Source organism: Olea europaea, chromosome 11, assembly GCF_002742605.1.
Source record: "Olea europaea var. sylvestris chromosome 11, O_europaea_v1, whole genome shotgun sequence".
NCBI lineage: Eukaryota > Viridiplantae > Streptophyta > Magnoliopsida > Lamiales > Oleaceae > Olea > Olea europaea.
This window is the reverse complement of record NC_036247.1, coordinates 13157769-13184329: the sequence shown is the minus strand read 5'-3', so window position 1 is coordinate 13184329 and position 26561 is coordinate 13157769. Positions and strand designations below refer to the sequence as shown.

General features: G+C 37.4%; 3 protein-coding genes across 3 annotated transcripts; 2 read left to right on the top strand and 1 right to left on the bottom strand.

Annotated features, from left to right (window-relative positions):
* Position 1: 1 nt before the first annotated feature.
* LOC111404483 (mitochondrial outer membrane protein porin of 36 kDa-like) lies at positions 2-4593 on the top strand (the record flags this gene model as incomplete). The annotated part of the gene is made up of 6 exons (XM_023033282.1): positions 2-41; positions 186-253; positions 1094-1204; positions 2802-2888; positions 3143-3351; positions 3982-4593. Coding segments are annotated over 6 exons (822 nt in total), but the record flags the coding sequence as incomplete, so codon positions are not given.
* Positions 4594-4984: 391 nt separating this feature from the next.
* On the bottom strand, positions 4985-10544 carry LOC111403455 (probable serine/threonine-protein kinase PIX7). The gene is made up of 6 exons (XM_023031968.1): positions 9672-10544; positions 8571-8905; positions 8336-8471; positions 7242-7378; positions 7019-7142; positions 4985-5947 (listed from the first exon to the last, which is right to left on the bottom strand). The coding sequence occupies exons 1-6, from the start codon at positions 9856-9858 to the stop codon at positions 5427-5429; spliced, it is 1440 nt and encodes a 479-aa protein (XP_022887736.1). The 5' UTR covers positions 9859-10544; the 3' UTR covers positions 4985-5426.
* Positions 10545-21942: 11398 nt separating this feature from the next.
* Positions 21943-25812, top strand: LOC111404482. Its single transcript, XM_023033281.1, has 6 exons — positions 21943-22479; positions 22627-23120; positions 23631-23976; positions 24117-24695; positions 24806-25099; positions 25360-25812. Exons 1-6 carry the CDS (start codon positions 21943-21945, stop codon positions 25810-25812), a joined length of 2703 nt encoding a protein of 900 aa, XP_022889049.1.
* The last annotated feature ends 749 nt before the right edge of the window (positions 25813-26561 follow it).

Genomic DNA, 26561 nt, shown 5'->3' with positions numbered 1-26561 from the left:
GGGTCCTGGCCTCTATCCTGAAATTGGCAAGAAAGCAAGAGGCAAGTAAATTACATGGTTTTATTTATGTGTGTGTGCATATATGTCTATTTGTGTTTATTTCTCTGTGAATTTTTCTTTAATTTTCTTGTAATAATTGTGTGATTTCGGTGATTTTGATGAAATTTTATTTCTGGGGTTTCCAGATCTTGTTTATAGAGACTACCAGGGTGATCATAAATTCACTCTCACGACTTACGCCTCAAATGGAGTGGTGAGTAGTGTATCTTTTTTCTTTATGTACAATTATAAATGTATGAACATATACATCTATTATTGTTTATGTGTATGTGGATGGGTTTGTGTGTGTGTTTTGGGGTGGTTCCTCCCTCCATCCAATAAAATAGGCTTCTTTACTATTTTCACACGGATGAAGCAATTGTAATAAATATATATATATTAGAATAAATAAATAAATAAAAATAAAATCTTTCATTTTTCCTAATATACCCCTACAAATAATGATTTAAATATAAGTAGTTCATATTTGTTGATAACAAGATAGTTAAACTGAGACATATTAAAAAATCAAAAAATTAGCTACATTTTCTGGTTGGGGATGGACGAAAAAGGAATGCAAGTCTATTTTTACGAAACGGAGTAGTAAGTAGACCAACTGGTCTGATGAAACGAAATCATTTGTTGAAAATATTTTATGTCCATAAATTGTATTTCTTTTGATCAAATTTAAGAAGAAAGATAATGGGTTTTGCTCGTTCTTTTCCATTTTTTTTTAAAGCTTTTCCTGTATAAAAAGGTTGGATTTTTCCTTTTCCAATTTTATTTTATTTTATTTTATTTTATTTTATTTTTTTTTTTGTTGTTGTTGTGTGTGAATACACTCTGAAGAAATTTGTGTTCTTGAGATCTCAATAAATGCATCTGCCATTTGTCTTGCTTGTTCGACGTAGTGATTTATACGATGAGCTAATCGCGTACATATGATGATTTTTACATGATCTGGATGAACAAATTAATGGTTGTGGCCGACTGCCGAACCTACAATCATATTCTCTATGTTTCGTTCAGTTAAATTTAAATTTTGATGCTACAGGCCATTACTTCATCTGGGACAAAGAAAGGTGGATTACTTTTAGCTGATATAAACACTCAGCTGAAGAACAATAATATCACGACTGACATAAAAGTGGATACCAACTCCAAAGTAAGTCACTATTCTTCACTTGATGCTTCTCAAAAATTTGCATAAATAAGCCCTGGTTCAAGATTTATTAATTTTAAGTGTATTAGTGGATACTAATCCGAGCTTATGTATTATTGAATTTTTTTTTGGATCTACAGACGTAAAGAATGTTTAGTTGTGTAATTGTAATCTGTCATATTTGTTAACTTGAGTATTTGTTTCTTTATCTGTCTCTTGGACTTTCTATTGCGTGAATATTACTAGTAGAGTTATTAAAGATGACTTCCAAAGTAAAGATGACTTCCAAAGACAAGCAACTTCAAAATGCTTAAATTATTAGTGCAAGGTTGTAGATATAGATCTAATAGTTATGGGTAGCGTGAATGATACTAGGATTATGCCATGCATGGTCTTTCCTATGTTTTCACATTGTAGTTGTCTATCATCTTTGGCTCTGGTGCAAGCTTATTTATGTGACAGACGAGGAATCAAAATTGTGGGAAATGAACCCCAAATGGAAACTTGACTTTCTATCCCAAAAGACTTGATTATATCGTGAACGACAAGATGTTGAAGTTCAAGAAGGTGGCAGAACTTTCGAGAAATTAGCAATTTTCCCCTACTTTTATCTGTTTTGTCCTTAAATGCATCAGATACCCATTCGAACTAACATCAAAATTAGGCTGGACGTCCACCACCCACCCTTATAGACAGATTGCTTACAGGATCATATTCGGGTCTATGCTTAAATCCATGAGATGGGGAGATCTCCGATATGCAGTTCTTATTCATATGTAATTGCATAATCATCACCATAGTAGTATTCATGTCAATACCTTGATAATCATTTCAGCTTCTTTCTCAGATTGATTGATTTTGTGATGATGATGGGTTTTTGCTATTTTGTCATCTACTGCGTTTCTATAACATGGCAGAATGGATTTACCAATATACTGCAGAGTTTATTTTACGTGCTGTTATAGTTCAATGCTTGATTTTTGACATGTATTTTGATACTATTATGCAGTTCTTTTAGCTATCATCTAGCTTTTATGGATGTTTGTTCCCCATTTTCCTGACTTAGAAACAGATAGTAAAATGGCATTCTTTGCTGTCATCTCATTAATCTTTCAAATACAATTGTGAAATTTATTTTTATTATGTCATCCTTCTCTACAATTATCAAATGATTCAAATTTATCATTCCTTTTTTTTTTTTTTTTTTTTTTTTTTTTTTGCTTCCTTAACTTTTATCATCATATTTAATTTTGGAACTGCATTACAAAGAGCCACTACCATGTTCAGCTAAGCTTTAAAATGTAGTAGTACTTTTTGGAAAAGTAAGTAAAGACTTGCTTTCAAGAAAGCAAGTTTTTGAAACAAAAACCCCAAAAAGGTACCTTCTGAATAAGTTTAGCCAGACATGCTCTAATTCATTAATAGGCGATGTTCTATAACTATATAATATATTATGGTTACGGAGACATCCTTTTTTTCTTTTTTCTTTTTTTAATCTCTTTTATCTGTTTGTTTCCTTTTGGGACTGTTTGGTCAGATGACAAAGTTCGTTGTAATTGAAGTATGATTCTTTACTTCAAAAGGTTGTTTGGTCATGTAGGTTCACACGACCATCACTGTGGATGAGCCTGCTCCGGGTGTGAAGGCTATTTTTAGCTTCATCGCTCCAGATCAAAACTCTGGCAAGGTATTTATCCTTCTAGATGTGGTAATTTATGTCAATATTTTTCTCAATGTCCTTTTAAAGCTTTGTTAGTTCCTTGTGCTATCCCCTGAGTGAACTCTATTGTGACGGGGACATAACTCTACTGTTATGTTTGGTAGGTTGGAAGAACACAAGTTATAATCTTATCTATTATATTGTCTATTGTCCAGTTCTACTTGATATTGTGTACTAAACATGTACTTGGTGCCTCTGACTTATCAAAATTTTGGTAATAGGTGGAGCTTCAGTATTTGCACGAGTATGCCGGAATAAGTACCAGCCTTGGGCTGACTGCAAAACCCATTGTCAACTTTTCTGGTGTTGCTGGAAATAATCAGGCTGCATTTGGGACTGATATCTCGTTTGACACCGCTACTGGGACTTTCACCAGATGCAATGCTGGAGTTAGTTTCACCTCCTCCGACCTGACTGCGTCCTTGACGTTGTGAGTAACTTCTCTGATTGCTGGTTAGGTTGGACTTTACAATACTGGTCACTATTAAAGAATAAAAATGTTAAAATCTTATCGGTTGTACTTATCTAGCAAAAACATACCCTCACACTTCAAAAAGATTTTTTTTATTTTTTTTAATAGATCTCTAGCTAGCTGTATCTAGGTGAATATGGGTATCATCTCTCATTTTATAAATCTCCTAATATTTTACCATATATGCTTTTGAATGACTTCCTTACAGCTCTCACTCCTAAAACTTTTCTCGTTTTCCCTTGCGTGTTCCTAGCAAGAGGAAGTGTTTTGAGCGTATTTTTTTGCTAGTGACTATTGTGAAACTTATTTCAGTTCCAAGTTCTAGTTTGGAAATAGGAGAGCACATGTTTTCTCCATAGAATTCACAATCTTTAAAAAATCCTCAGACCATATACTTAGAACAAAACAAGTATGAGCATTCCATTTCCTCTGCTTTCGACAAATATTTGACGAGTTCTATTGGCAGAACAGAAGAGAAGAAGAGATTTATAAGTTTTTCGATTATCAGCATCTGATTTAGATGAAAATGATGACTACTGTTTCTTTCGGTTTTGTTGTGCTTGACGAGATAGCTGTTTGTTTATACAGGAATGACAAAGGCGAATTGTTTACTGCATCCTACTTCCACACAGTAAACTCATTGACTAATACTGCAGTTGGAGCTGAGTTGACCCACAGCTTTCCAAGCAATGAAAACAGTATCACTATTGGGACACAACATTCGTTGGATCCTTTAACTGCAGTGAAAGGTCGAGTCAACAACTATGGGAAGGTAAGCGCTCTTATACAGCATCAATGGCGTCCAAAATCCATTGTCACTATCTCAGGCGAAGTTGACACGAGGGCAATAGAAAAAAGTGCCAAGATTGGATTGGCTGTCGCGCTCAAGCCATGAAGTTGAGCATTTTGCAATTGAAATGTTGGCTGCATCGTGTTGAGATGTAGAGTAATAAGGTAGGTAGTGTTGATTCTTGGAAGCCCTCATCTTCTTCGTGCTCTTTTGTTTCATTAATGTGGTCTTGATTTTTTTCATATTTCACGGTTTTCAATTGTAGAAAATAATTTTTACTGAGGCCGTTTTGACTTGCCTCACCTATGTTGATAGTGGCTCAATGGTTGATCTTACATGTTGCACAATCTTACATTTCCATTGTTGTGCAACATGTATTGATATTTTCTTATAGAGGGTAATAAGTTAAATATATTTTGCATTTGAATGGAACTAGAATACAATTATGTATATTCAGTCAAGTTTGATTTAGACAAGGTCGTCAATCAATATGGCATCAAAGTAAGCAAATACCGTAATTCGAATTTTTGATACTACTCTTTAAAGAAAAATAAATAAATAAATGACCTGCATATGAAAGACATTTCTCTAGCAACTTGAATCATTATGAATTTTCAGCATCAGAAGCTCTGTCTAATTCTCTTATGACGTGATGTGGGGAGATTCACAATGGTACTAGACGGTCACTTCGAGTACTGCAGGCCAAATACATGACTTTTTCTGAGATCCCGTAGATGTCAACATGCACTACTGAGCCGCGCTCATGTACTGTAAGCGAGCGAGAGAGAGAGAGAGAGATTGTAACACTGGATAAAAAATTTCTCCATTAACTTCATCTTTGTTTACATTACATATTTCCCAAGACAGCGAGCACTTCTAAGGGAGTGCTAGACAGATTAGACAGTACAATGTCAAGAATCTTCTTCAATATTGTGCAATGGATCGTACTATATCTACCCGGGCGTTGACATGCCCGGTTACACGCCCCTCAAAGCAGGGGGGCTGCGCATTTTTTTATTCGGGCCCCTCTTCCTATGAGGGGTGTGTAACCGGACATATCAACATCTCGGTACAAATAACAAAATTCATTGTTCAATACTATCCGATCAGCCTTACTAAACATGTTATAAATGTATACTATCATTGCTTTTTCATTAACCTATGGACAATCAACAACAAAAATATTTCCATATCCAAGAATGTTAGAAGAGTAGGAAAAGAAACACAGATTTCCGAACCAATTCTATGGTTTACCGTTTGGTTTTGGTGAATTCCGAGCAAACTGATAATGATAGGGCGAGGCTAGAGAACCATTTGGTATTGAGAGGCTTCTTGGGTGTTGCTGCCCATTTCTCGAGAATGACCCTTGTGTTCTAAGGCCATTTTTACCATTTGGACTCAAACCAACACGCTCAGTTTGCACGGTCTGAAAATAGTACGATGAGCTCGCCATGTCCTTTAGACTTGGCAAAGGCTTTAAGGCTTCAACAACTTCACTCATCAGAGGCCGGGCTTTTGGATCTCGGCTAAGGCAGCGTGCAGCCAACTGTGCAGCTTTTTGGGCACCTTTTATAGAAAAGTGCCCCTCGAGCCTGGGGTCCATTAGACGATAAAAGCGTTTCCTCTCGCCCAGATGAGGCCTAGCCCATTCAACAAGGTTATGCTCCCCATTAGGCCGATTCTTGTCCATTGATCTTCTACCTGTGAGCATCTCGAGCAAGACAACCCCAAAGCTATAGACATCACTCTTTGAGGTAAGATGCCCTGTAACAGATAAGGATAGAATTCATTTAGAATAAAATAGAGACTTCATGCAAAACACCCAAGAATATGCAACGCATCTAACCAACCTCTCTGCAACATGATCATATGAAGGGCAATTGATGCAAGAAAAGCATCCATCCGAAACTCCAAAAAGTCCACACAAAACATCTAGAACAAGTTCGAACATTCTTAACTATAAAATTTGGACGTGCTTTTATTATTAGAAACACTTGAAAACACATTTTAGCAGCCATAATATTAAACACAATCAAGGATATCGTTTGTGATAACAGATTGATATTAAGCAAGACCAAATATAAAGATTAAATTGCTAATTGCACATATGAATTGCAATGAGTGTGAAAACATCTAGCCTCGTAAGTGAACTCCTTCAATATTTGAACAAGGCCATATAATCACTAGAAGGATATAGAACGATGAGAAGGCAAAATGTGCCATTAATCAGTGATAATTTTGAGATAAGCATGATATACCCATCCATATCAGCCTTCACGACTCCTTGTAAGTAGAGTCACTGCGCTAGAACTAATGATCAACATTATAACATAAAAGATACATGGCAGATGACTGGGACAGGGATGCAATATTAGATTTGGGCCCCACCAATGGCGTAGAACGATTTCATTACATCTGTTATTGGCTCAGTTCATACTATCTTAATAAAAATAATTAACAGAAGTGAAAGAAACAGTAAATAGAAGAAAAATACACATATGAAAAGGCCACATTCCTGTCTTATCTTGAAGTTAACCATAGAAACTGTACATAAGATTCAGTAATGAAGTTGTTGCAGTATTTGTACCAGATCAAATGAGTGATACAGAGGAAGAAGGGCTGTTGATCACGATTGTATAAGATTCAAAAAGGCAACATATAGTCTCAGACGAAAAGGTTTCCTATTGATTAAGCAATTAAAATTGCAATGGAACTTTTCCTTTATTCTATAGGTTTTCTCTAGTTATCTTAGGATTCTGTTCTCTTTTTCTAGTTTTGAACCTTGTCCGTCTGATAGGAGCATTACTTTGCAATTGAACACGCTAAAAATTTCACCTGTCATGACGTATTCTGGGGCAGCATAACCATAGGTTCCCATGACACGGGTAGAAACATGAGTTTTTCCTTCATCTGGAGCATCTTTAGCAAGTCCAAAATCAGAAAGCTTGGCATCATATTCCTGAAAAAACAAATAATAAATAAATAAATTATTAAATTAATTAATATACAAGGGAAACGATTTTACAAGAATGTGGTTCACCAAGCGTAGGGAACTTACAGCATTTAACAGGATGTTAGATGTCTTAAAATCACGATATATCACAGGTCTTTTTGCTTCCTCATGAAGAAAAGCAAGACCCTTTGCAGCACCAAGAGCAATCTTCATCCTGATAGACCATGGAAGAGGCAAAGACCCTACATTACAACAATTAAATTAGCGGAACACTGCTCCGTGATAGGGGAAAACATAAGTTCTCTAGCACAGAAAATGTGAAACGATGATATTATGATATAAGTTTCATATTGTCTATTGAAAGAAAAGTGTCATTCAAATCCAACATAAAATGCTCAAATATGGTGCAAATGGAAAAAATTTGAGGTAACAAGATCTGATACCGAATATGGGGCTTTTACCTCCACTCAAAACTTTGGTTAGATGCTGCTTCATCAGAGATGTGATTGTCATCAGTAAAATCTAATTGATGCTTTCACTTTTACAAAGTGTAATGCAAAAAAAATAGGATTTCTCCACCCAAGACTGAATTTGGGTCAGTATGCAAATATATCAGCCTTTTATGTTCCGATCCAAATTCTTGTGATCATTACCCCAACATGCATCTAGGAAAATGCAGCTACTATGATGTATTGATAAGCAAGATTGTTCTGAAGTTTTGTCGATTTGCCAACAAAAATATAAACATTTTTCAATCCGAATTCGCCGGTGGTTTATTATCAGACCGTGAACCAATACACACTAAACAAGAGGACCATGCTCGTTGGACAGCCATACAAGAATTAAAGGATATAAAGTATGGTAAAATCTGACCCTGTTTGGCTAATGGAAGTCAGAATTTAGACCATAAAATATAAACTAGCAAGTGAACAAAAAATTTTAGTACTTGCGTATCATAAAAATGGTTCAGAACTCTAAATTGACATATATAGAGCATCACCCTAACCTACAGAGTCAAATTACGAATGAAAATAAGAGTTAGTAACACAATATTTCATCACTCAGAAAATAGTCCTTGCCACCATAAAATCACACATGAGAAAATAGAACAAGATTCTCTCAACAGAATCCTATCTGACATAATCTAAATTCAAACAGGTCATCCATGAAAATACACTGGAAGAAGATTCAATACATACTTCTGAAAAGGTGGTTCTCCAAGCTTCCACGAGGCATGAACTCGTAAACTAACAGCCTCTGATCTTCTTCAATACAGTAACCAATTAACTTAACCAAATTAGGATGAACAAGATCGCTAAGAAAATTTACTTCAGCCTGCCAAAAGAATTGCAATTCAGATAATCCAAACAAAATAATACCAATAAAACAAGAAGACAGCCACTTCAAGAAAATCATATTGAGAAAGCATCAAACCAGCCATTCTTTATGACCCTGAAGTCCATCGTGATTGAGGGTCTTCACAGCTACAGTAAGTCCTGTTCCAGGCTTCACCGGTGCCGTCCCATTCTCTTCAATCCACCCCTTAAATACACAACCAAATCCCCCTTCACCGAGAAGGGATTCGGGTCTAAAATTTCTTGTTGCCCACTTCAGGTCATTAAATGTGAATTTTCGAAGCCGAGAAGACACTTTAAGTTCCTCTTCAAGTTTGAAGCTGGAAGATTTGCTTTCAGCATTGCTCGTGGTGGAGGATGGAAGTACCATGGAAGCTGGTTGGTCTCTGCTAGGGTCATTTGCTGATTTATTTTCTGTTAACAAGCGCAATGAAGCAATGGATAAGAAGAAAGGCCCGCTCGTGGTAGGAAAAGTCTACATTGGCATTATCTGGCATAGCATGCAGTATATTTTATGATATGGTAATAGGACTGAACTTATACACCTAAGTAGATGATACAATATCTAGTAAGAAAGTAACAAGTATTGGCACTAAATATGTAAGAGAAGGAGCACTTTCCAAATGTATTTAGCTCAATATATTGGACCCAAATTTGTTCGCACCAAAATTGAGCTCATTTTGTACGACATGATAAAAGCAACATGCTAAAAAAGTTTCCACATACAAGCTTTAAATTTTTAGTCATTGCACCTTCAACCATTCACTTCATTTCTGCTTAAGGAATACACAATAAAACAGTTAACTTGTCACGGTTGCAATTTTAGGAATAGCCAGAAACAATTATCAGCCTATTAACCATACTGTCTCTCTAACTATATTCTCACCACTTCACCGTTAATTTTTGTTGCAACCACCTTAATGTGCTAAACTGTTGTCACCAGATTACCTAAGAAATTGGATATCCAAACAGCCACAAGATTCACAATAACATAAGGGCTCATATTGAATCAAATATCCCAACTTGCAAATATAGCTATAACATACAACTCTGACAAAGAAGGAAAAGAGAACAAAAATAGAAGTCAAATCAGAGTAACCAATGAACGAAGAATGAAAGCAATAATTAAAGATGAATGGTAACTTGGAATTCGACATTTGGATAATTAGTAAAAGATTACCGCGAGCCCTGATGCCACTAATAGAGGTATCAACTTTAGATTTTGAACACATACAGCTGCCAATATACCTCAACTTAATCCAACACCCTGTCTCCCCCACAGCATCACCATTTTTCTTCTTCTTCGTCCCCTTTGATTTGGCAACATCCCAAGATTCTGCCTTCAAGCTATCACCACCAAGTCCCATCTTCAACAAACCTAGAATAAACAAAACCCACCCTAAATCTCAATTTCCACCCAACCTCCTCCTAAAGAAACTTTTCCAAATAGTCGCTCACTTCCAGTCCTATTCCCTCCAAAACCCCAGAATCAGCTAACTCAAGCCAAAGCTATATCAGAAAATCAGGCCAGAGATAACAAAAGACCACATTTCATCCACTTCCAAGAAAACCCAAATTGCCAAACTAGAACAGGTGACTTTCTTCCCTTCAAGAACAATTTTTACTCAAAAATCCACAAAAAATTGGAAAGCAGCTCATCCCAGTTCACAGGATCAGCTAATAAAACATCCTTTGTCCACTTTCAAGTTTACCCAGATACCTTAAAAGATTACACATCACTCTTTCCACTTCAAGATTTTCATAAAAATCCCAGAAAAAAAAATGAATTAACTCGGCCCCAGTTGAAAAGATGAGCTGAAATTACATTAAAGAGAGCTCAAATGAGCTAGATGATTGCAGATCACGTGCTTGACCTTCAAAGAAGAAAACTTTACCCCTTGGCTATGTGCAACAAGCAACTCTGAAATCAATAATAATGATGATAATAATCTTGGTTCAAAAAGTAGAACAATTACGACGCCACCGCCCCCGGAAATGTCTGCCCTTGGAAAGGATAGGAATCCCAACAAAAGACTCAAATACGTGCTGACCAGTCAATGCTCATAGGAATATTAGATGAAATTGTACCGATGCTGTCATCAAACGGTATATTTATATTTTATTTAGGGGTATTTTAAAAAATGTCTAATTTTATGGGTGTTAATTAAAAAATGTCAACTTTTTAAATTTAGTACTAAACTGTCTTATATGTCGTTAATAAAAAAAAGAAGCAATTTTTTTTTTCAATTTGTCGCGGAGTTCAATAAGGCGCTTTCATGATAAGCTATATTAAAATGATGGTATCGACATTTCAAACGTCATTCTCGATATTTGAATCTCGTTTATATTTTAAAAGTATGCATGTCAAATCACAATATTAAATTTTTTCAATATCTTAAATATCTAGAATGACATTTCATTCTGAACATAATATTTCTCTACACTTGAAATGTAATTCTCGAAATTTCTGTATCAATAAGAAAAATAGCATTATTGTGATTTGACATGTGCACTCTTGAAATAAATATAACAGGTTATGTGTCAAAAATTTAATGGCCAATAATTTTTTTGCAAAAATGTTCATTTCTTATCTTTGTGTGGAATCATAAATTGTTGACAGGGGTATTTTGGTTCAAAATATTTCAAAATGGACATTTTTGGAAGGATTTGTGAAAGTGGACATTTTTACAAATGGACATATGAAAGTGGACATTTCAAATAATTTCCTCTTTTATATATTGTGTACAATATCTGTGTAAGTAATTTATGAATGTATATATAAATAAAAAATGAAAATAAAAAGATTAATCCTATTTGAATTTCATTGTTTAAAATTCAAATTTTTTTTTCAAATTTATATGTAACTATACATTTTACTAATAAATTTTTTTTATACATAAATTCAAAATTTTCATTCTTTTGACATAAAAAAAAAGACTGATCCTATTTGAATTTCATTCTTGAAATTTCAATTTTTTTTTTCAAATTTATTTATGACTTGACGATGCATTTTACTATTAAAAAAAAATTATACATAAATTCAAATTTTCGATTCTTTTCACTGGTATATTATCAAAAAATCATTCTTTCATAAAATATATTTTAAAAAAATAAAATGAAGAAGAACCTATACTCAGTGGCTAAAACGCAAATGGGAGAGTGCCCGGAGAACACTGGCAGGAACTTCAAGTTCCATAAGCCCCGTTTTCAGCAATTGCCAATTTGTATTTGTATTTACAAGGTGTCTTTGATTATATAAGAAAAACAATGTAAAAGTGTATGTTAATGCCATTTAATGATAGTATAAACTCGACTTATTAGCCCAAATCACGTTGGTCTACCGGCGTTCCCATTCAAATCCCACCCCAGGGTTGCACAAAAAAATTGCGAAACTGCATATCGAATCGAAATCGTTAAGTTAAAGTCGTTGGTTCGGTCCACGTGGACTCATAATTTTTTTCCCTCAAACGGACCAAATTGTTTCAAAATGGTTTAGTTTAAATTTTGATTTTCAAAAACCGCACAACATTTAATCGTACCATTTTAAAAATTTTTTATTTAAACATTAATTTTATTAACTTAAAAAATTTGCAGTTTTCACTTTTCAGAATAAATACCAATTTAGCAGTACAAATTAAAACCAGCCTATATATACAACAATCCAAATCATAATTCTTCAAAACTATATTAGCAAATCATGTCCAAAGTCTCAGAAGTTTTAACATAAATTCTCATTTTCCTAACATTTAACACATGTCTATCACTGCTGAACGAATCAACAGTCGCCTTTGCATGTTAGTTTGCTAATTTCTACCTAAATTGTTTTTTTAACTTTTTTTTCGGCAAGTCTCAGATTCTCACTCAAACCATTTTTCGTTATTCTTTCTTTTATTTATTGTTTTTGAACTTATTATACACATGTGAGTTGTGGTTTGAATAGAAAAATGATTGTTTGTGATTTGGAAAGAACAAAAGACAGAGGAACGTATAGATTGTGTGAAAATGTTAAAGTTTTCTAACTGATACTACTACTTTCTACTTTCATAAAGTAGTTAGAGAATGAAATTCATCAATTTCCAATAAATTGAAACTCTGTCAATCTTTGTACATTCAAACATATCTCGTTCAATCCTTATTTAATATCTCACTAACAAGGCGAAAGAAGTTTTAATCAAACTATAATAGCTGAATGTAAATCTACCTTTACCAATCACTATATGACAATATGAATGTCAAACAAGAAATGTAAATACAAATGTTCTATTAATTTTTTTTAGCAACCAACTATGAAAATAATTATTTTATCGGTTTCATGGTAAATATGAATGTAATTTAACATTTAACATTATCGGTGCTCGTTTAAATTTATATGTTAACTTATGTTAAATATATTACTATAATGTCGATAGGTCAATCACGGATTAAAATCAAACCAAACCGCAAATTATGGTTTGATTTGGTTTAAAAAAATTTCTAACCACATAAAATGGTTTGAGTTGAAAACACAGTTCAAACCGTTTTCACCCCTAACTCACCCAACTCATTCCCTCTCCCCCCCATTGTACTAAATAAAATTCTAGTTTTCAAGAAAATTTTAATATTTGGCGATATTGATTTTCTTAAATATTTTCAAATTGGTAAGTATCATGCGAGAACTTTTATTTTAGAAAAAAGCTTAATATCACAATACCCCTATCTATTACCCAAATTGTCAAAAATTCTCATACGTTTTCCACCTAGCATAAAACATCAATGTTTGAAGCGTTTTGTACGAAATACCCCCTATTGTCAGCTTCAATCCATCTTGCTGTTAAATTCTAAAGTGGAAAAAAAATTAAGTCATTATTTGAGCCACATTATTTTCATAAAAATATCTTTTTGAATATTGTATTGATGGAAAAATATGGTTAAAAAATAAGAAAATTTTTTAAATTTGTGTGTAATATTATTTTATTGAAAAATGTGTAGTTGAAATGATATCAAATCACTGTTTAATTTTATTTTATTTTTTTCATAAAATAATGTTGCTCAAAGAGGGCCTAAAAGGGAACCACCTACTAGACATAGTGTGCAACAACCTCTCCCCTACGAAAAAGGTTTATGCCATATATTTTCTCAATAAAAAAATTGAAAATGACGAATATACCCTTATATTCAAATAAAATAAAAAGAAAAGAAGAAAAAATAACTAATTGAAATCATAATCCCAAACCTTTTATTTGTAACGCCCATAATCCCAAAACTTTGAATTTATTTTCTTCCCCAATCCCATTCCACCCCACCCCACCCCACGCTCAAATCTTTATTCGTTTTCCCCATCTCTCCCCTCCTACTTTCAATTTAGTCCCCACAACAACAATGGGCATAGCAGCAGTCACGTAGCTAGCTATATGTCTTCCATCCTGAAGATTTGGGAGCTATGTTTTTCATAGCATCAATTGCATATGATGGAGTCGAAACTTTATCATCGATATATGAAGTGCTTAAGCTTCGTAGGCTTCCGATGGGATTGTTACCGAAAGGAGTGAAAGACTTCATTCTGGACAATTCTAAAAAGAAAAATTATTGCAACAGTGTAGTAGGCAGCCATGTAGCTGCCTGTAAACATAGGCATTAAAAAGTTGCCTGCTTGTGCAGCTGCCTATAACATGTCGGCTCGGACCTTGCTCGGCTCGAGCCAAAGTGCAGGTCAAGCCTAAATTTTTTGATCGAGCAAAAGCTCATTTTGACTCGTGTCAAAAAGAGTCCAAACAATTTTTACTCAAGTCGAGCCCTGGCTTCAAGTTTCGGGTCGTTGATATCCTTAGATAATTTTGGGAAATTTGAGTTTCACTTAGATTGCACTTGCATTGCCAAGTTTGAAACACAAACTACACTATTAATGTAATGTTTTTTTGATACTTTGAGCTACGGAAGGATCGACAAGCTATCTAGGATTTTCTGCATAGGATTTATTCCAATGTTTCCCTGTTTAAGAAATCTTGGCAATTTTCCGAGCTCCGGGATGATTTACTTTGATGTTGGTATGGTTTCAAAGAATTTTTCATTGTCTTCTTTTGAGATTCCTAGGGATTGTTTGACTATTCAGCTCCCAGATCTTCAAGATGGAAGAAGATGAATTGAAAATTGCGTGGAGGGGAGAGGCGGGGTGTGTAAGGGAAGAAAATAAAGTTTTGAGGGTGCGGTGGGGTGGGATTGGGGACGAAAATAAAATTTTAAAATTTTGGAAATGTGGGTGGTATAAATAAAAGGTTTGTCATTATGATTGTAATTAGTTTTGTGTTTTTTTTTTTTTTAAATTTTGAATATGATAGCATATTCGTCATTTTCAATCTTTTTATCGAGAAAACAGATGACAGTGACATTTTTCTCAAATTTTAATATTTGGAGGGGGCGGAGGGGTTTCTCTTTAAAATTTTTCCATTTTTCCTCTTTTTTATTGGAATTTAACGATAGGATGGACGAATGAAAACAATAAGGTTATTTTGCATAAGATATTTCAAATAGGGACGCTTTGTGCCATTTCCAAAAGGCACGTGAGTTTTCGACAACTTGTAATAGATAGCGGGGATATTGTGCTATTAAGCCTACAAAAAATCTAATAAAGTGCAGGGTAAGCCCCTATTTGGTGGTCTTGAAAAAAGCAAAATTTTAAATAGTATTTTTTGGAAGTTGTGCGGTTAAGAAGTAAGAAAAAATTTCGAATTTATCTATAGAATATTTTTAGGGTGCGACTATTTACATCCACAATTCTTATATAATCATCCCTACTAAAATATTAAAATTTTAAAAAATTACTATGATAATCCACGTCAATTCTAATATTATCCTTATTTAATTCATTCATTTAAAAACTGTATATCCATACAAATATTATATATTCATCTCGCTCTATATGCATCCTTAATACAATTTCAAAATTCATCCCCATTACATATAACATCAACATTCTTACAATTCAATAATTAGTTCCGTGGACAAAATATTATATTTAAAATTAAATTAAATATCCCATAGGTATGTTATTTGCTACATGAATTGGTCCGTTATACGTGATTGACAAATATTCATTTTGTATTCGATAAAATCACTTTTTTGAGGTTATACATAATTTTGAAATAAAATAAAATTTATATATGAATTTTGAAATAAAAATTCACTTTGTCATCAACTGACATGTAGCACGGTGAAACTAGATACACAAGTAAAACTCTGAAAATCCAGTACTTAATTTCCTAATGGAAACTTAGGGTAATGTGAAGATTCTTAGAATCAAATCATAGCTTTCATCTTTTTGTTTGAAAAGAAAAAAAAAATACCTCTAATGATATCTCTTCTATTGTTTTTTATTTTAGTTGAAAATGATATTTGATGATTATTAGGGTTTTATGATTTTAGTGGAAGATAATATTTTATGATAATTAGAATTTTAGTTAAATACAAATTCTAAAAATATATAAACAATTTTAAAAGAATTTAATGAAAATAAATATAAGCTGATGAATTTAGAAGGATTACATAAGATTAAAAATACAATATGATTATCCTTTAGAAGTGAATGTACATATAAAAATCGTAGATGTAGATAGCATCACTTTATTTTTATTATGTGAATGTATAATTAAAATTGAGTACGAGAAATAAATTAAATTAGAGTGCATCAAACATGGGCTAGACCAGGGAATAGGAAATTTTTGGATGAGAATTCGGGTAGGGTGGGACCCACCACTAAGGTGACGTGTTTGGTTTCTGCATGAATTTTGAAATAAAAATTCACTTTGTCATCAACTGACATGTAGCACGGTGAAACTAGATACACAAGTAAAACTCTGAAAATTCAGTACTTAATTTCCTAATGGAAACTTAAGGTAATGTAAAGATTCTTAGAATCAAATCATAGCTTTCATCTTTTTGTTTAAAAAGAAAAAAAATACCTCTAATGATATCTCTTCTATTGTTTTTTATTTTAGTTGAAAAATACAATATGATTATCCTTTAGACGTGAATGTACATATAAAAATCGTAGATGTAAATAACATCACTTTATTTTTATTATGTGAATGTATAATTAAAATTGAGTACGATAAATAAATTAAATTAGAGTGCATCAAACATGAGCCAAACCAGGGAAGAGGAAATTTTTGGATGAGACTGCGCGGTCAGATTCCAGTAATCGGAGTGGAAAACGAAGGCAATTCGGGCAGGAAAGATATCTAGAGGTGGGACCCACCACTATGGTGACGTGTTTGGTTTCTGGGAGGTCCACGCTCGTCACTGGGGTGAAATTTTGGTACCATAAAAATTTATTTTAATAAATAAATTAAAAATCATTTTCTAGGCAACTTAAATAATAAAGGGCATCTATTCATTTGATAAATATTTCTATACAGGTAAATAATGGTAACATCTATTTATTTGATAAGTGGCCTTTTTTATTAAAAATAAGTCTTAAATATTCGTTTGATAAAATTAATTTTTCTTGAAAGGAGGCTAATTTGTTAATTTGAATTAAATAATCACCTAAACTCAATATTATAGGGTTAAAATAATTGCTAATTGATTATTGGATATTATATAAAACAACCCATCGAATATTGGAATTATCTATGCTAATTAATCATTGTTTGTATAAAATAACATAAGTACATTAGACAACGATGGTATTATCCCAGGAATCTTGCATTAATTATTGTCAGTATGATTGGAAGCCAAATGTACCTTTGTGATATACAACACGTAAAACTCTCTCTCTCTCTCTCTCTATATATATATATATATAGTTTTTCAAGACGTGCTGGCTTCCAAATAGATTATGCCCTTGTTTGATTTTCATTACATTACATTACATTTTATTTTTCTTTCTCCTATTTTTAACCACACAATCTTCCATAAAATAATATTACATGTAAATCGAAAATTTTTCTTTCTTTTTCAACCACTTATTTTTCAAAAAATACTATTCTATACATTAAATTTTCCCCGTAATGGTCAGTATGATTGGAAGCCAAATGTACCTTTGTGATATACAACACGTAAAACTCTCTCTCTCTCTCTCTCTATATATATATATAGTTTTTCAAGACGTGCTGGCTTCCAAATAGATTATGCCCTTTTTTTATTTTCAGGCCACAAAACTCCTAAATGTTTATTGAATAAAACATTAGTAAGTCTAGCATTTTGAGCCTATCAAGTCATACACGAAACTCAATTACCCGGTTTGACCTGCATTATTTCAAAAAAATATATTCTTAAATAGTAATTTGACATTATTTCAACCTTACTTTTTTTAAATAAAATAATATTACACACAAATTCAAAACTCTTCCTTATTTTTTTAACTACACATTTTCCATCAATCTACTATTTCAAGATACATTCTTTCAAAATAATGGAGCTCAAACACACTATATTGTTAAATCAAGCAAGATTTTCAAGAAATCTCTTTTAAGATTTTGCCATTTGTACACAAAACTTTCCCACTCATTGGCTGGACGACGCACAAGTGTCCCCCGAATATGCACGGGGAAAAATCTCTTGTACATATAGTATAACTCTTTTATATATATATATATATTAAACTCTTTGCCTTGTACTATCACAAGGTCGAGCTGTCCTCCACGTAGTAAAGTTTTTCAATATATATATATAGATATATATTAAAAACAATAATGTCACTTTCCGACAAAGTGACTGAATCATAATATAACTTAAGATTTTATCTAAAATCTTGAAGAAAGGAACACTTCAAACTTTTAAGATTTTGCCTCTTAAACAAGGTAATTAGCTCACGTTAAAACATTGGCAAAAAGGTCAAAATTAAAGTAGGTATTTTGCCTAACTAAATTAAGTGGGAAGGCTGAAGAAGCAAGCTGCCCTTTTTGCTTCCACCTAGAAAAAATTAACTCATACCAAATCACGATTCATCAAGTTAACGGTTACATTCAATTGTACTTTTAAGAATCGTATAACACACAATATTAAACAATAATGTAATGAATTTAACTTTCATTTCCTTGCTTAATCCTTATAAGAGTTGTCAAATCGAACGTTCCAAGCAATAAAATAATATTTTGTTCAAGCTAACGTTTCTAAGCATAGCATACTTGTGCTTCTATGAAAGCATGACATATTTGGTGCTTCAAGAAATAAACTTTAAAGCAGAACTAACAGTACAGCCACCAAATGAAAAAGAGAGACAATCTGGGGGTCAACCAATCAAGTAGACCTAAGTTCTCTAACTGTCCATGGTCGAGCACACACAAAAAAAATAATAATAATAAATAAAGAAATAAGACCTCATGTAACTGCATTTTGCAATGTCAACCTTAGTCTCTTCCATCATTAAGACCTGCAGACATATAAAATAGGGTATGCAATAGAGGCCCCCGGGGCATATCTCAGTGTTGGAAAGGATAAGGGTGATGTACACTCAACCTTGCTGGTAGCCTCGGTGTGAGGGTTCGTTTCCTAAAACGTGGATTGTGACTCTTTGTGGGTACTAATTTACATACAGCTCTTGTTCCTTAACCTTTTGTGGTACATCCCGCTATTAACCTCTCTCACGATACTCCATGAGCGGGACGGTGAAGGACCCTTAAAGTTGGGGTTCAACCTTTATTTTTAGTGTATGCAAAAGAGTCATAAAATCTTCGGAGTCTTGTAACTTAGCTTTTTAGTTGACTCGATTTTCCAATGATCAAGATACATGAGAAACTTTTATTTCTGTTACGTGTTGTCATACTTGGCCAACAAACTTGGGCCTATGGCCCTCTCAATCCGAGCCACGTGGCATTCCAGCCGAGGTGGCATGTATGGCCGAGGCCCTTCATGCCGAACTCCATATACTGAGGCCTTGAAAGTTGTCGAACTCCATATACTGAGGCCTTGAAAGTTGTCGAAGCCCTGAAGCGGAAGTAATACATGAGCGGCAGAAGCCCCCGAACCATGAAGGAACGTTTTTCATGATCACCTCTCCCAAGAGATCTTCTATATAAATATCTTGTTTGAATGATTGATGGAACGTTTATCATGAGTGCATGTGTCAAGTCTTTTCACTAGCATGGGGGTTCAGCACAAGTAATAAATGTGCAGCAAGCTAGCAAGTCAATGATACCTAGGATTGAATGTTTGAATTAAGGAGATGAGGCCACGTGCCACCTCATCTAAGGACTGTCATTTCACATGTAACACTATAAATACTTCCCTTGTATAACATTGAAGGGCTAATGCAAAAATTAATACAAGAACCACATTTTACTCTCTCTTTCATATTATTTTACAACACAATACGAGTCCATACATATTTACATGCACTCGCATGAGCACCGATTGGTAATCATTGTACAATCAGATTAAGAACATCCCGTCGAATTTCGAACGTTCTCGTCCCGCGTCGTTGAGCTACTCCCACGCCTCTGATTCGTTCATTCTAAACCGTCCACATGTCTTAGCGTGTAGGACTTTCGCTCACGTGTGCGCGGGTGGGTCCGACATTTGTTGGTAACACTTTTTGGGGTCAACAGATTAGCGCCGTCTGTGGAAAACCATACCATAACCACGAACAACCTTGTGGTGGAAGCTTATTGAAGAATATTCGGGCACCCCCCCTTGAAAAATGATTTGTTTTTGAAAAAGAAGTAGAGGAAGCCCCACAACTTAGCAAAATCTGAAGTTAGACGAAAATAAAATAAGTTCAAACGAAGACACACCCCCAGGAGGGTAAGAGAAAACACAAATGTACCTCCTCCACCCGCTGCCCCAGCAGCCCGGCAAAGACTCCACCACCACCAAAGAAGAGGTGGAATGCGAGCAACGGCCCGACTGTCAAGAGAAACGGCTGCCATGGCGGCCAACATGAAAGATATTGCTAGCCAAAACTTGGCTATGAGGGAGCTCATGACCCAAATGCAGGGCCAGGGGAGCTTCCTCATTCCTCCATACGCCCATCAGGGGCACTATCAGCAAGAGGACGAAATTCAAAGTCATAGAACTGCCTCGCCGGACTATAGCCGAGGTAGAAGCCCATTTGAAAAGGAAGTGGAAGTTGATGTTTCCTCCAACTACGCTTCTGGCCGACCCACTGAGGTCCCATTGAACCATGATAACTTCCCACCTCCGTATGAGCAAGAGTCAAGACATAGGAGGGCAGGCAGTGTATTTGACAGAATTAGCCCTGCTGAACCGAGGCTTAGGCAACAGTAGACACACCAGCCTTGGACAAGGCCACAACTTCCACCTCCGATGCCCCAGCAGCCGGAAGAAAGGCATGAAAATATCCCCCGTGTTGCTCCGCCTAGAAATAGGCACTAGAGGAGGGAGGAAGAGGCTAGGAACCGTCCCGGAACCTCTCACCAACAATCACGGCAAGAGGCCGAGGAATATGATTCAGATGAACGGCAGAGGCCCTGTGACTTGGACGATGACGATGAGAATCTACCGTTCTCAAGGGAACTAAGGAATGCCCAGGTTCCAAGCCATTATGTAATGCCAAAGATACCAAAGTATGATGGAAGAGGCGACCCGGAGAAGCACCTGAATGCTTATAAAACCCACATGAGCCTCAGGGGTGCCACCCCAGCTGTGAAGTGCAGAGCTTTCCATTTAACACTTAGTGGAGCGGCTAAAATATGGTATAGCAGGTTACCACTTGGGAGCATAAGAAGTTGGACCGAGTTCAAGACAACATTCTTGAAGAGGTTTGCGGTAAGCAAAGAAGGAAAGGCCCCCATCCAACGTCTCCAAGACATGAGACAAGCACATGGGGAGTCCCTAAAGAGCTTAATATCTCGCTTTATCGATGAAATGACGTATTGCGTGCAAGTTACCGACTGTGAGGCACTATCCGCATTAAGGGGAGGCTTGAACATGAATACCTTATTTTGGAGGGACGTGCAAAATTAAGATCTCACCACCTATGATGCCCTACTCGAGATGATGAGGCGAGAAATCATCAATGAAGAATTGATTGAGCATAGAAACAGGGCAAGTAGAGGCCTCCTACCTCCTCAGAGGCAGCGTGCTAGAGGGCCGACATCCCACCTGATGGACTACTAAATGGACCAGGCTGGGAATGAGAGTTCCGGCCAAGCACTTGCCACCACCATTTTGAACACGGTTCCTACCTTGGCATATGAGGATATCAACCCAATCACTAACACCCAGCAGATGGAAACTCCCCAAGGATCCCATAGGGAGAGAGGTCAAGGCTGGGGATTGGGACCTAGAAATAGGTCAAATCAGAACCCACCAGGATACTGTGTACACCACGGGTCCTATGGACACGACACAGCAGATTGTCGAGACTTTGCGTACCGCTCCCGGCTGAAACCCCCTAGGGACAGAAATGAATCACCCCAGGCAAACAGGCCCCCACCCAGGCATGACGATCGACGTGGGCGCGAAGAGGCTGTTCCTTGTTAAAGGGATGTTTCTCCACGACGAAAGAGCGTGATATGGAGAGGCCCAGGGAAGGGCACATGCACCGAAGAAATCGACAAGCCCAGAAAGAGGCTTCTATCCACGAGATAGATACCATATTTGGAGGCCCGTATGTTGGCGGTGAAACACGAAACACCAAAAGGAATTACGTCCGGGAGGCTAAACACCCCCCTTTGGCAAGCTACATTGTGGACAGCAGCTCTCGGAGGAACCAAGTTTCACCCATTGTCTTCACCCAGGAAGACGCCGAAGGAGTTCACTATCCCCACTGCGATGCACTTGTTGTGAGAGCCGTTATAGCTCGGAATGGGTTCAAGCGAATGTTAGTTGACAACGGTAGTTTAGTCAACATTCTATTCGGATCCGCCTTTGATAAGATGATATTGGATCATCAGTTGACACCCACTACAACTTCTCTATACGAATTCACCGGAGATAGCATCACTCCAAGGGGAAAGATAACACTCGCCGTGGAGATGGGAGATTCTTTCCAAACTATGATGAACTTCATGGAGAACCTCATTGTCGACAGTCGATCGGCCTACAATGGGGTATTAGGCAGGCCAGCCCTAAAAGAATTGAGAGCAGTCACCTCCATCCATCATCTATGCATGAAATTCTAGACGAAAAATGGGGTGGCAACGGTGAGAGGTGACCAAAGAGGATCGAAAGAATGTTATCTAAGCTCCATTAAAAAGGTAGAGCCTCGAGACATCCATGTAATCATAGCCGATATAGTCATGGCTGATGTCCCAGGTAAAGCTCCCACTGAACCAGAAGATATCGATATGATTGATGCACCACCCAACTCGGAGGTATTGGTTATTGATGAGATCGATCCCTGCATAATTGAACTTGAGCCTCAAGCATCCCCAGTTGAGGAACTTGAAAGCTTCTCCGTAGACCCCCGAGACCCATCCAAGGTGCTAAAAGTAGGCAAGGGCTTATCCAACATTTTAAAGGAAAAGATTAAAGATTTCTTTAGTCAAAACATTGATATCTTTGCGTGGAAGCATGAGGAAATGGTGGGCATAGACCCCAAGTTCAGTTGCCACCACCTGAAAATCGATCCTAAGGTTGACCTGTACAGACAAAAAAGGAGAGCCCTCAATCCTGAAAGGTATGAGGCTCTGAAGGAAGAGGTTCAGAAGCTCATCCAAAACGACTTTATCAGGGAGGCTACCTATCCGAGGTGGGTCTCCAACCCAGTGTTAGTAAAGAAACACAATGACAAGTGGAGGGTGTGCATCGATTTCACCAACCTCAACAGAGCTTGCTCGAAAGACAGCTTTCCTCTCCCAAGAATTGACCAACTAGTAGACTCAACGGCTGGGCACGAGTTGTTGAGCTTTATGGATGTTTACTCCGGCTACAACCAAATACCCATGCACCCGGCCGATGAGGAGCACACCTCTTTCATCACAGACCGAGGCCTTTATTGTTATAGGATGATGCCCTTCGGGTTGAAAAATTTCGGAGCGACTTACCAAAGGCTTGTCAACAACATGTTTATGGACCTCATCGGTAAGACAATGAAGTTATGTTGGTAAAGAGTTTGGAGACAGAGGACCATATAAGGCACCTCAACAGTACCTTCCAAATCTTGAGAAGATATAGGATGAGGCTCAATCCTCTCAAGTGTGCCTTTGGGGTACCTCCGGCAAATTCTTAGGATACATGGTCAATCAATACGGAATTGAAGCCAACCTGGAGAAATTGAGGCCCTATACAAGATGAGGTCCCCCCAAAAGCCAAAGGAAGTGCAAAGTTTGATCGGGCGAGTGGCCACACTTAACCGCTTCGTCTCCAAAATTACAGACAAATGCCTCCCATTTTTCAAAGTACTGAAAGTTGGGAAGAAATTTCAATGGAACGAGGAATGTGAAGAAGCCTTGCAAGGCCTGAAAAGGCACCTCGGGCAGGCCCCCCTCCTCTCCAAACCGAAGCCCGGTGAGACCCTACAGCTATATCTAACCGTTTCCAATGAGGCCATCAGTTCGGTTCTAACCCGAGAAGAGGGACCACCCAACTCCCCATTTACTATACAAGTAAAGCACTCCTATCGCAGGAAACTCGTTACCCCGATATGAAAAAGCTCACTCTGGCCTTGATCACGGCCTCCAGGAAATTGAGACCTTACTTCTAAGCTCATACCATCCATGTACTGACAAACTTTCCCCTGAGGCAGGTACTCCAAAAACCCGATGCCTCAGGAAGATTGTTGAAGTGGGCAGTAGAGCTAAGTGAATTTGATCTCGTGTTCAAGGCTGGGGCAGCCCTCAAGGGTCAAGCCTTGGCTGACTTTGTGGCAGAATTCACCAACTTACCCGAGGTAGATGAAATCATAGAACCCATCGACCCGCCTACGTGGAACTTATTCGTGGATGGGTCTGCTGGAGACGCCGGCTCAGGTGCTGGAGTAGTCCTCATTAGCCCTGAAGGTCACAAGCTAAACTCAACGGTGAGGTTCGGGTTCAAGGCTACCAACAATGTAGCAGAATACGAGGCACTACTTGCAGGCCTCAGGCTGACCAAGGAAATGCAAGTAAAGAGGCTCCTCATCAGTAGTAACTCCCAGCTGGTTGTTAGCCAAGTAAATGATAACTTCTCCACCAAGGATAAAACGATGACCTCCTACTTGAAAATGGTGATGAACCTCATCCCATCCTTTGACAAATTCGAACTAACCCAGATCCCTCGCATCGAAAATTCTCATGCGAATGCACTCTCCAAGCTCGCTAGTAGCAAGGATTCAGAACTTCTCATGGTAGTACCTATAGAGCACCTCCTCCTACCATCGACCGAGGCCCCAATATCATGTGGGTCGCGGGGACCCCCACCTGGATGCAGCCGATCGTAGCATACCTTAAAGACTAGGTACTTCCCACTGACAAGCTTGAGGCCTACAAGTTAAGGAGGAGGTCAGCCCACTTCCTTTTCATTGATAATGTTCTCTATAAGAGAAGCTTCTCCTCCCCACTCTTACGATGCGTCGGAGGAGAAGAGGCTAATTACACATTAAGAGAGGTCCATGAGGGCGTGTACGGCAATCACTCCGGAGGTCTATCTTTAGTGCAAAAAATATTGAGGCAAGGGTACTACTGGCCTATCCTGAAAAGGGACACCCTCGAGTTTGTACGAAAGTGTGACAAATGCCAACGATTCTCTTCGGTACAAAGACAACCGTCATAGGATTTGACTGCGGTCTCCAGCCCTTGGCCTTTCTCAAAGTAGGGTGTGGACCTCATAGGTCCTCTACCTAAAGGTAGAGGAGGTGCAAGCTTTGCGATTGTGGCCATCGATTACTTTACCAAATGGGTTGAGGCTGAACCACTAGCAAAACTTACAGAAGCAAACACTTCCAGATTCTTATGGAAGAATATTATATGCTGGTTCAGGATTCCCTATTCAATCGTCTCAGATAATGGTAGGCAATTCGAAACAACAAGAAGGTCAGAGCACTATGCGAGGAACTCGGCATCAAGAAGCATTTCTCCACGCCTCACCACCCACAAGCAAATGGCCAGGTTGAGGCTGTCAACAAAACAATCAAACATGTCCTAAAAAGGAAGCTTGACGTGTCAAAGAGGGCTTGGGTGGATGAGCTACCACAAGGACTTTGGGCGATCCGAACCACCACGAGGACCCCAACCGGGGAAACACACTTCCTTATGGCATTTGAAACTGAGGCAATGAGCCCCGTTGAGGTCGGACTCCCATCTCCAAGACGTCTGCATTTTAGTGAGATGATAAACGACGAGCTTAGGAGGTGTGACCTCGACTTCATTGTTGAAAGAAGCGATGACTCCCAGTCGAAGCTCGGTACATATCAAAGGAAGATGTCGAGGTACTTCAACTCAAAGGTAAAGAAGAGATCATTCTGAATCAATGACTTGGTTCTTAGAAGAGTTTTCCTTTCCTCAAAGGAACCCAGTTCCGATTTCCTGGGTCTGAAATGGGAAGGCCCATATAAAATTAAAGAAGAGATCCGGCCTGGGACTTATTGGATTGAAGACATGAACGGCAAGACCCAACCCCGTCCATGGAACATCGAGCACCTCAGAATCTATTACCAATGAATGTACCACCTCGCTGGATGATCTTTTCCAGCTCTTGTAACATTTCTATGGTTCAATAAAATTCTGTGATTAAATTAACGTGTCACATTTCTACCTCACCTCGGAGGAGAGGCAAGCGTCCATTTCTTGGCCACCTCGCTTGAAATCCGAGGCGCATGCACATGCCCCCTTTTTTACGAAGCTGAACGTCAAGAGGAGAAGTCTCAACATGGTTGCACCATCTACCATGTTGGGAAGCGTCATCACATCGAAGGAGAGGCAAGCGTCCATTTCTGGGCCACCTCGCTTGAACTCCGAGGACTATGCACATGCCTCCCTTTTTGACGAGGCTGAACGTCAAGGGGAAAAGCCTCAACATGGCTGCACCATCCATCATGTTGGGAAGCGTCGTCACCTCGGAGAAGAGGCAAGCGCCCATTTCTGGGCCACCTCGCTTGAACTCCGAGGCGCATGCACATGCTCCCTTTTTGACGAGGCTGAACTTCAATGGGAGAAGCCTCAACATGGCTGCACCATCCATCATGTTGGGAAGCATCGTCACCTCAGAGGAGAGG